This window comes from Eutrigla gurnardus (assembly GCF_963514095.1).
Source record: "Eutrigla gurnardus genome assembly, chromosome: 14".
Lineage (NCBI taxonomy): Eukaryota > Metazoa > Chordata > Actinopteri > Perciformes > Triglidae > Eutrigla > Eutrigla gurnardus.
In genome coordinates, this window is record NC_139937.1 from 2,826,465 (window position 1) to 2,837,208 (window position 10,744).

The 10,744-nt window shown below is 41.7% G+C and overlaps 2 protein-coding genes across 2 annotated transcripts; one reads left to right on the forward strand and one right to left on the reverse strand.

The window, feature by feature from the left end:
• Window positions 1–358: 358 nt before the first annotated feature.
• Window positions 359–5,404, forward strand: grwd1 (glutamate-rich WD repeat containing 1). Its single transcript, XM_084026201.1, has 7 exons — window positions 359–607; window positions 695–812; window positions 1,612–1,774; window positions 1,858–2,068; window positions 3,191–3,336; window positions 4,187–4,378; window positions 4,784–5,404. The coding sequence occupies exons 1-7, from the start codon at window positions 382–384 to the stop codon at window positions 5,090–5,092; spliced, it is 1,365 nt and encodes a 454-aa protein (XP_083882327.1). The 5' UTR covers window positions 359–381; the 3' UTR covers window positions 5,093–5,404.
• A 195-nt stretch (window positions 5,405–5,599) lies between these two features.
• On the reverse strand, window positions 5,600–8,495 carry cdc42ep5 (CDC42 effector protein (Rho GTPase binding) 5). The gene is made up of 2 exons (XM_084027360.1): window positions 8,334–8,495; window positions 5,600–7,481 (listed from the first exon to the last, which is right to left on the reverse strand). The coding sequence occupies exon 2, from the start codon at window positions 7,477–7,479 to the stop codon at window positions 6,568–6,570; it is 912 nt and encodes a 303-aa protein (XP_083883486.1). The 5' UTR covers window positions 7,480–7,481; window positions 8,334–8,495; the 3' UTR covers window positions 5,600–6,567.
• Window positions 8,496–10,744: the final 2,249 nt, after the last annotated feature.

Sequence of the window (10,744 nt, forward strand, 5' to 3'; positions counted from 1 at the left end):
TGGGAGATCCTGTCCCTCCTTAGTACATGCACATGACGTGACTCGCAGACGTGGAATGATTCAGCCATTGTTTAAACAAATGTCGTCCCGAAGAGGGGGAAGACGACCCTGGACACCCACTCAACTCCCGTGCGAGCAGGCCGAATCACCAGTGTTAAGGATCATCGTAGTTTGGGCAATTTCCGAGACATATTTGCAAGTCTGATTTTTCCTGGCAGCAGGGAGCGGAGCGCCAAAGAGGCCAGCTGAATTCCCGTAAACGGGGGGAGAGATAGAGAGTGAGGCGGGGAGGGGGAGGGGGAGGGGGTGTGTGACAGCGCAGGGTGTTTAAACCACGTGGCCGCTCTCCATACCGGAAGTAAGCAAACTGCTTCAGCCAAGATGTCTGCGCCCGACGAAGACACGTTCGCCGAGGAAGGAGGCGAGATGGAGGAGATGCAGGCAGCCGACAGCGACGACGACGACGAGGGAGTGGAGATGGAGGAGGAAGGAGCGGACGGGGACGGGGACAGAAAGGTGTACGTGCCCGGGATCGAGCCGCTGCGGCCCGGAGAGGAGCTGGAGATGGACCGGTCCGCGTACCGCATGTACCACGAGTGTCAGACAGGCGAGTTGTAGCCCACCGAGGTGTTAGCAGCTAGCCGCGCTGCCGTCTCCTTAGACTCGGCTCTCACTGTTCATGTGTTGTGTTCAGGTGCTCCATGTCTGAGCTTCGACATCCTGAGAGACGGAGACGGAGACAGCAAGGAGCAGTTCCCCCTGTCCATGCTGCTGTGCGCGGGCACGCAGGCGGACACGGCGCTGAGCAACAGGTAGCAGCCTCCGGGCTCCATCAACACTGTGTTCAAGCTTTAATTACCTGAAATGAATGGCAGCAACGAGAAGGCGTCAATAATGGTATATGTTCAGATTATAAATCTAAATGCTCTTTATAATACGAAGCATATATATATATATATATATATATATATATATATTGTGTGTGTGTGTGTGTGTGTGTGATGGGTATTTGTTGATTGTGTCTCTTCTCGGTTACAGTCATGTCCCTTGTTTAAAATAAATAATAAATAAACTTTTCAACGATACAATTATAAAAGTACAATTTAAAGTCATTCAAATGTTGTTTTTCAATCAAACAAAATATTTGGAGGAAACTGAAAATTGATTAACTGATTTGTTAGAAAATAAGTAATTATACGCTATGTAATAAGGCCATATCATTTGTATAATTCCAAATGTGTATGCAGAAGGCACATACAATTATACCAATGTAATATTTTGAATATAAATGTTTTTAATGTTGGAGACGCAAACAATTTTTAGTGTGGAATTTTCGGGGCACAGCTATGGAATTTAGTGACCTTGCATAATGACTAATATAATAATAATGATTGTAAACTGCTGTTGATGATTTTGACATCATCCACACAGCACTGAAAAAGGTAAATGGAAAACATTTTCAAATAGTGTTTTGTGTCGTACTAAAACGCAGCACTTTATTACATCTTACATCATACTTGATACATTATATCTTCTGTCTCACACGATTAAATGAGTGTCGGGTAATTTGTCATCTGCATCCTGCCAAATGCATGATTTCACTCCTTTCAGACTCATGGTCATACGCATGTATAACCTTCATGGGACAGAGAAAGACAAAGAGGGGGAAGAAAGCAGCGATGAAGAAAGTGATGACGATGACGAGGATGAAGATAAGAAGCCACAGATGGAACTGGCCATGATGCCTCACTACGGAGGGATCAACAGAGTCCGAGTATGTTGTATGTATGAAGTCCCGCATCAGAACCTTGACCTGTCTAACGTTCAAATTCACCAATTTTGCTTCTGGATTTCCAGGTGACCCGACGTGGAGAGCAGTCGTTGGCAGCCGTCTGGTCAGACAAGGGTCAGGTAGAAATATTTGACCTCCAAACTCAGCTGGAAGCCGTGCACAGTTCAGTTGCTATGGCAGCTTTCATCAAACAGCAGAAGGAAGCCACAGCTCTCTTCAGCTTCTCGGGACACATGGCTGAAGGCTTCGCTGTTGATTGGTCGCCTACTGTACCTGGTAAGTGTCTCCTTTACCTGCAGGCGGATTTTGCGAGTGTACATTGTCATATATGTATAAATGTGTCCCTGCCTGCACCTCGTTGGCTTATGTAATGTGTGAGTAACACGAGAACGGTCTGTACCCAACGTAAAGTATAATTTATCCCTCCCACTTAAATGTCTCTTCTGTCACCCCAGCTGGTGACAACATCCAGGTTTCCTTGTTGGTTTACAGCAAAAGAGCTTGTGAAGTTGTTTTTTTATTTATTTATTTATTTTTTATACGTTTTTTTTTTAAACACTTGGATCCAAGTCCATCCCCATGGCTCAATTATCTACCAAGGTTTAAATTGAAACCTGGTGTATTCTGCTATGTATAAAACAAACAGGGCTGAGAACATAAGCTCCTTAGCAGAGGTTAAGAAAACGGTCTCTGTTTAATCATAGATGGCGCGTAATATTATATCATTATTATTCATTTATTTTTTTGATAATGGGCTGAACATTATAGTGTGCTTTGCAAAAACTGTAATGGGAACACAGTGAAGTTGTTGTAGAGGCTAATGTGTGCACAACCACAGAATAAAATTGGAACAAATTGGGTGGGGCTCCGAGAGGGACCTTCATCAGGAGTTATGAAAGAAAAGAGCATGTTTGAACTAGTAGAAAGGAACTGGAATCAAATGTATAATATATAATAGATGGATGGATGGATAGATTTTTATTTTAAACATTTTCATTACAAACACTTTTTTTTAAATACTTACTTGCTTAAACTATCACAATCTCAGGACAGTATATGATACAGATAACATGTGAAAGAAAACAACCAATCAGTGCCTGAGTTTTCTTTCAGGCACGGTGGAATCTTGCAAATGCCGTTAGGAGACTAAAAGAGGAAGCTGATTCTTTCACAGGTTATCTGTCTCATACTACTGTCATGATGATATAGTGACAGTTTGAGCAAATATTCTAAAAAGTAATTTTTTATAAAAGTTACCAACTGCAGCTTTATATTTATCAGACCACTCTTAAAGTCCGCTAAAGTCAAATCAGAGATAGAAAGTAATTGCTGACAATACTTGACCTAATTTCGTCTGTCAACCAAAAGATAAGTGTTTTGTTTGTATTTTCCTGTCAGGTCGTCTTGTCAGTGGAGATTGCAAAAAGAACATCCATGTGTGGGAGCCGCGAGAGGGAGGGACTTCATGGCAGATTGACCAACGACCTTTCAGCTCCCACAGCAAGTCTGTGGAGGATCTGCAGTGGTCGCCCACTGAAGCTACAGTACGTTTTTGTAGGAAAATGGTGACACAGCGGGTCAGACCGAGCTACCGTAGATGGGGTTTTAGCGGGCGGCACAGTCTGCTCACTGCAAGATCACCTCACAAGGCCGACTGGCAATCTTGGCCCTTTTCCTAAAAAATCTCTATGTGCAAAATATAAGATATATCAGGATTTAACACGCATGATGGGTGTCCTCATTGACCCCTGACCTCAGAGCTGCAGTAGCCCACTGATCCCAAATATATGGGATGATTCAAATGCGGAATTTCTCCACAGGGTTCAATTATGTCAAACACCAGCTCAGCGGTGATTTACAGGTGTTGCGGATGGAAGAGCAGGGTGCGGCGTTTGGAATGAAAGCATGTTGACTTCAAAAGCACCCTGATTGTGAACACTGTAACTATGTGCCTTCACATTGTTGTAAGTAAGAAACAGACTAAAATGTGATATTTAACAAGTCACCAAACCAGTTTGTGGCATGTGGATGAGGCTCTCTTCATGCTATATCTTGAGTCTCCATTGTTGGTTCTGCTCTCAGGAGTTCTCTGCACAAAGTCTGCAAAAAGACAAATTATGAACATGGGAACCCCCAAGTGGCGCACCCACACTAACATTACAGAAATACATTTACATTTAGGTCATTTGGCAGACGCTTTTGTCCAAAGCGACTTGCAATAAGTACATTTGTCAAAAGAAAGAAACCACAACATAACATTGCAGATAAAGTAAGACCTAAAAAATAGAAACAAGTGTTATACAGTAGAGGTCTTTGTTTGGAAAGACCAATTAAGTCTTGTTTTGGAAATATTTGATCCAAGTTTCAGAATCTGTACTGTCTTGTTTGCCATAGGTGTTTGCGTCCTGCTCAGTGGATCAGTCTATTCGTATCTGGGATATCCGTGCCCCACCCAATTCAATGCTTTCAGCCAATGAAGCTCACTCGTCGGACATCAATGTGATCAGCTGGAACAGAAGCGAACCATTCATTCTGTCAGGAGGGGATGACGGGCTTCTGAAAGTATGGGACCTTCGACAGTTTAAGGTAAAAACGTTTGTAATATATTATTATACTTGTAAATTATCCATGTTTATAAAGTATAATAGAGATTGAAGATCTTACTGTTTGATCAGTGAGTCTGTCTTGATAACATCGTAACCCACAATTACAGTGTTACACCATCAGATCATCAAATACATTCAGTCTGGCCCCGCCTAACTATTAACATTTGTTCCATCTTGTTACACAATAGTGTGTCATTACAGCACTCGCTATCCTCCTAATATGGGAATCCATTTTTAATTTGCCTCACACTCACATCCTGTCAACTTGTTGTTGAAACGGCAGCAGTGAATACAAATATGTATAAATCAATGTTTGTTAGGATTGATACTTTGTACGCCTGCATCCGTACATTAGTCACACCTCTCGTTCTGCCTGTACCTGTAGACCGGGCGGCCCGTAGCCAACTTCAAGCAGCACAGCGGTCCCATCACCTCCGTGGAGTGGAGCCCCGTGGACTCCAGTGTGTTCGCGGCGTCGGGAGCGGACGACGTCGTCAGCCAGTGGGATCTCTCCGTGGAGTCGTGCGACGTGGGTGCCAGGGTGGAGGGGGTGAAGGACCTGCCCCCTCAGCTGCTGTTCCTGCACCAGGGGCAGTCCGAGATCAAGGAGATCCACTGGCACCCGCAGCTGACTGGTGTGATGATCTCTACGGCTCTGTCCGGGTTCAACGTTTTCAGGACAATATCTGTGTAGTGGGTGTGTGTGTGTGTGTGTGTGTGTGTGTGTGTGTGTGTGTGTGTGAGAGAGTGAGACAGACAGACATGTTTTTTGCATTTACACAAGTAGTAGACATCGGATGTGTGTATGTAGTGAACTCCGATGTTTCATAATTAAGGCGCTTGTAATAATGTACATAACTCAATTCTTCATTTTGAATTGGCCGACATTGCAGCCATGTTGTTATAATCTTGACTATTGAACTTTCAGTCTGTATGTTTTACAGATGAGCCAACTATTTTAGGCTTTCCTCAACTCATGCTTAAAAATAAAATATTTTATAAAATATTTTAAACCGTTTCAGGCTCGTTTTTTAAGTTTGAATGTTTTCAACTTCTTCAAAGAGACTGGTTTTATAATTATAATGGAAGATAGCACTATTACTTGATTTCAGTAAGAGGCTGTACGTAAAAGGATATTGGAATTCACACTGAACACTATATACAGTCTTCCAAAGGAAATACAAGTCATAGCCAAGGCCGATTCATATTTTAAAATCCCAATAATTGTTTTATTGTTTTCACTGTAATCCTTGGCAAAAAAACAACAGAATAACATGTGTATAGACCAGCATTTTCAACAGATGAGCATAATGGTTTCTCCCTTTTACAGCATTATGAAATAAAATACTTTCTCCAAAATAAAAGCATTATACAAGCCAAAAACATGTACAAAAATACACCGCTGGTCCTGATTTACAGATTAATCCCATGATTGTCGTTGCATGGTAGAACTCGGCCCCAAAGCGCCCAAAGAAAAGCAATGGAAACCTGAAAACATTCAAAATAACTGCACTGTGAAAATGTATTAAAACCGATCTGAACCTGGAATGTGACAAATTCACAGTAAATGAAATTATACACAGTTTAACTTTATTTTCTGACGATGTCTCTGGGAACCATTTTACGCTCGTCAAATGTATTACATAAAGAACACAAGGAGATTGAAAATAAACATGCAAAAAGAGAAATAATTATTAAGACATTTATGTAGCACATGGTACGATAATGGAAGAATACAGCTCTCTTTAAGGCACTATAACATAAAGCTCCATGAACACCTGTTGTGCGCACTTCAGATGGCAAATATAAGAAATAATAGAAATTAACAATGCAAGCATCATTAATTTAGTGTGTTTCATAGCAAAGCTTCCAGGTCAGTGAAATAAATCAAAGTGCTACAAACGTTTCACTGTTACAACCTCGATGACCTCGATTATTCTGATAAAAATGAATGAGTCTATTGCAAATCTGTTACCCTCACAGATAAAAAAAAAACATAAAATGCCTTTTTCCAGTGGAGCAACATCGTTAAACTGTAAATCTTCTTTAAATCCAGTTTGCATTCTATTCAAGCATCCCATTCAAATGATGCCGACATGCTGCGTTTAGGAACCATACAGTAAACTGGATGTACTTGACAGCAAAGATGTGTTTAAGGGGAAACCGTACCTATAGACCAATTTCATCGTCAAACTCATCTTCGAATGTGTAGCCCCGTCCTTCCTCCTCCTCCTCCTCCTCCTCCTCTGAATCAGTCTCTGAGTGGCAGCTGTTGACCCTCCTCCTGTCCAATGGGGTGACTCCTTCATACTCGGAGCTATGTGATGAGGCTGGACTCGGTGGTAAATCTGCTTTGTGACTGGCGACCACGGTTTCCTCTCCGCTTACTACGCGCTCGCCCTCACCAGTCGGACTGCGACACGCCAGCTGATCCTCATCCTGGAAGTCGAACCCTTGACCCTCATCCTCTTCGGACGCTTGGCGAATGATCTCCTCTCGTTTGTCACTGAATCGCACTTTCGGTCGCAAACCCTTTGGCTTGATCCCATTCCCTTCTGGAATCCTGCCGTCTCCCACCTGGTTTCCATCCGATCCGACCAAGTTCTTCCCATTCAGCTCGTTCTGCATGTTCACGGACATCTCCACGGGCCCTTTTCCCTTCTTTGATTCCACCGAGGACGTGCCACTTTTGGGACCGAACACGTCCTCCTCATTGGAGTCGAGCCCCAAACCGTCCATCACCCCGAGTACATCCCCCAGCATAGACGGGCCCAGGTCCAGGTCCAGATCGAACGAAGACACTGACTCGGAGTGCTGGAGCTCATTGTTCTGTGGGCTTCCTGGAGCGTCTGTGTGAAGGTCGCTGTGGTCAACTGCCACCTGAGGGTCAGAAGCCGGCGTCGTCCCTGGACTCTCTGGGTCAGGACTGGCAGAGCTCGGGCCAAGGGTCGACAGGAAGGAGGTGTCTCCGAAGGCGTCGCCTCCCCTCCCAATGTGCATGGTGTGGCGAAAGTCGCCCAGCGGGGCCGAGATCATGGTAGGGTCCAGGCGGGGTGCCCGGGTGGATTTGTGCAGCGGCATGACTGTGGACAGATTGAGGAAGAGGGGAAGAAGAAGGCAAAACAAGGAGAGGATTCTTATTCATGTATGATAGCGCAGAGTTAAAAAAAAGTCCAGCCTCGTGATAAAACAGGGCCGTGTCAACACCTCACCATGTTGTGTAACTGTGGGACACCAAATGAGCATTGGTGCGTCTGTGAAGGCCATGCTGAGACTTGTACTTGAAACACACTCATGCAACGCTAGCACATACTTTCCTCCAGCCTCAGGGGTGTACATGGACAAAAACAAGACTGGAGCTTTCTCTACATTACAATATAAACAATCTACAGCACCCAAGCCAATGAACTGTGCTACTGACAGGCATTACATTCAGAATTCAGCATGAAAAAGGCAACATGTCAAACCAATAATCATGACAGTAAGTGGAAGCCAAGATCCACCAATGTCTCGCAGGCTAGACCACCTTAATGACAGTTCCCTGACCAACATTGCAAACCAGAATATACATTTGATAAATCATTGTTTTTGGTGTGTGTGTGTGTGTGTGTGTGTGTGTGTGTGTGTGTGTGTGTGTGTGTGTGTGTGTGTGTGAGAGAGAGAGAGAGAGAGAGAGAGAGAGAGAGAGAGAGAGAGAGAGAGAGAGAGATCTGGGAGGGGGCTCACAGGCCTACCCCAACCCTCAATAGTTTTCAATAAAAAAATCATTAAATTGTTTTTTCTATAAGTTAACCATACAATGAACACTAATACGAAGAGCACACGAGGGTTACACATAGTGGCAAAGCAGTCGGACAGTTTGGATCAATGTAAAAACTCTCTAATGAATTGACCTGAGTGAGCGTCAGCGACGCATTCAAAGTGCGGAAACTTACTTTAAAGAGAATATAGTGCCCTTTGGTTGACTCGCTCCTCAGGATCCAACTTTTTCATCTGGCTTTTTGACTTTCGCTTCCGTCTCCACTTTTCCCTCGCTCTTTTTCTCGCCGTCGTTTGTCTGTGTGAATTCTCTTTTTCTTTTTTTCTCTTTTTTTCCAAAGGGATGGGCATGGGTCGAGGAAGTGACGCGACAGTTATTGGGGAGAGCTGGATCAGAGTATAGTGGACTTTACCAGACGCTGTTAAAGATCAACGACACTTAGGCAGCTTCTGTGTGGATCAGAGTTTATCTACGTGAATGTTTGAAGTGTGAGAAATAGTTTATTTACTAAGCAACCGGATGTACGTAGATGGCCTGGAGTCTATGTGAATGAGTGTTATGTATATCAGGTAAACAAATAATCTAATTGTAACTGTCAACATTAGATCATCCGCCAAAGACCTGACACCAACTAGTGATCCTAAAGTTATTAATTATCTTTTTTATTCCCTTTATTCGATTCGCCAGGCAGTTACATTTTCTGAAAGCTCTATAACTGATAAGGCTATGCTTTTTGTCTGTGTGAGCAAATCATATGGAAAGACCAAGACCAGTATTGTGTTAGTTAGTCTCTCAATATTTCCCAACTTCTACCATGTTGGTGGCACTCAGACACAAACCCATTCATTCTCCATGAAGACATAAAGCTAAATGAATATCATTTTATTTTCTGAACTAGTTTCTGGAACAGCTGTAGCACTGTAGTTTTTTATCAAATCATACTCAAACAATAAGGAGAAAGGTGAGGAATACAAGTTTAAATAAGAGTTTTTGTGTAGCTGCTAGTCAGTTTTAAAGCAACATGACAGCATGTTATAAATACATTACAGTAATAAAAGCACAGGCAACGCTGATTAATAATTAACTTTTAATCGTTTTTTGGAAACGGTGGAGGTCAGGGTATCAGGCTTTGGCCACATAGACCATTCTTGTAAGTATCAATTGATTGCTTGTTTTGGTCTTTTAAACAGTTATTTCCAGGAAACTTCGAAGGGAACTATTACCAAAATAAAACAATGCGGTTTTAAAGGACAGAAAAACAGTTTTATTTACCAACATGAATGTCAAAATCCTGTTTAAAACTCGCCGCAAGTTAAAAAATACTGAAATCAGCCTAAAATATGAGAAAACTTTTAACTGTTTGAAAAAAAAACTCCACGCAAGATTGCTGAAATCCTGAAATGCCTGGATAAATGTATCAAAATATTACATAAAAATATTATAAAACATTTTGAGGATAACGTTATGTTTAATGCTATAGACCAGACACATTTAATTTCACAGTGAAGTTACTGTCAAGAGTTTGACTTAAAGTTGACTGCTATTGTGATGAATGCAGTCAGTGAAGTTAACCCTCATATATTAGCTGTCAACAGAATACTTTTTCAGACAGGTGCATAATTAACTCACATATTTAACATTGCATTCATTCATTCAAACAACCAATAAGTCAGGCGTCCTCTTTAAAAAGACTGGAGAGAACCTGATTTGGATCAACAACAGGGGTGGGATTGAAATACTATTTAAGTGTGTTTTAGCCAGCTTCCTCTCATGGGTTAAAGAAACAGAAGAATAACCAAAGCCCAGGTATTCACACAATGGTGCTGGGCAGTGAGTCATTGTTTGGAGGTCTTGTCCCAAATGCTCGACATGTTTGCGTGATGATGTAGCCGTCAAGACAACAATGGGAACACATTATTCATATAGCAGGCATATGATATCATATGCTTTGATAAATGGGCTGGAAATCAAATTAAAGTGAGTTCTCTTCAAAATCATGGTATTTATTTTTATTGTATATTAGTATAAAAAGTTAATACAACTATCTGAATTCCAAGACAAGAGAAAAATGGCAGAAATTTGTTTTATGAGGGATTTTTTTTGAGGATTATTTATTTCAAAAGTCCTCCTTTTCATATATACTGCATATATACTGCATATATATATATATATATATATATATATATATATATATATATATATATATATATATATATATATTTAAAACAGTTTAAAATATAATTTTGCAGTCCATGCGGGACTTCCAGAAGGCTCGAATGAAGTGTGGGAGAGATTGTGTGTGTGTGTGTGTGTGTGTGTGTGTGTGTGTGTGTGTGTGTATTACAGACAGGATATGACTCCGGTGTCTGTAATACACACACTCATACTCATACAAACACACATCCTGAAGCTGTGTATGCTTTAGAGGAGGAAGAATGTGTATGCATAAGATCTATGAATTTAGAAATGTACAAATAAAAACATACATTGGGTAAAATGACTACCAAATATGGTCATCACAGTGAATGAGGTTATGTTTCGATTATGTCATGAGATAAACACAGTTATATATTTGTATATAGGCCT

Coding starts and splice junctions, on each gene's coding strand:
- grwd1 (XM_084026201.1), top strand. CDS start 382: ATGTCTGCGCCCGACGAAGACACGTTCGCCGAGGAAGGAGGCGAGATG. Junction 608..694: donor GTACCACGAGTGTCAGACAG/GCGAGTTGTAGC, acceptor TGTTGTGTTCAG/GTGCTCCATGTCTGAGCTTC. Junction 2,069..3,190: donor TTGGTCGCCTACTGTACCTG/GTAAGTGTCTCC, acceptor TTTTCCTGTCAG/GTCGTCTTGTCAGTGGAGAT.
- cdc42ep5 (XM_084027360.1), bottom strand. CDS start 7,479: ATGCCGCTGCACAAATCCACCCGGGCACCCCGCCTGGACCCTACCATG.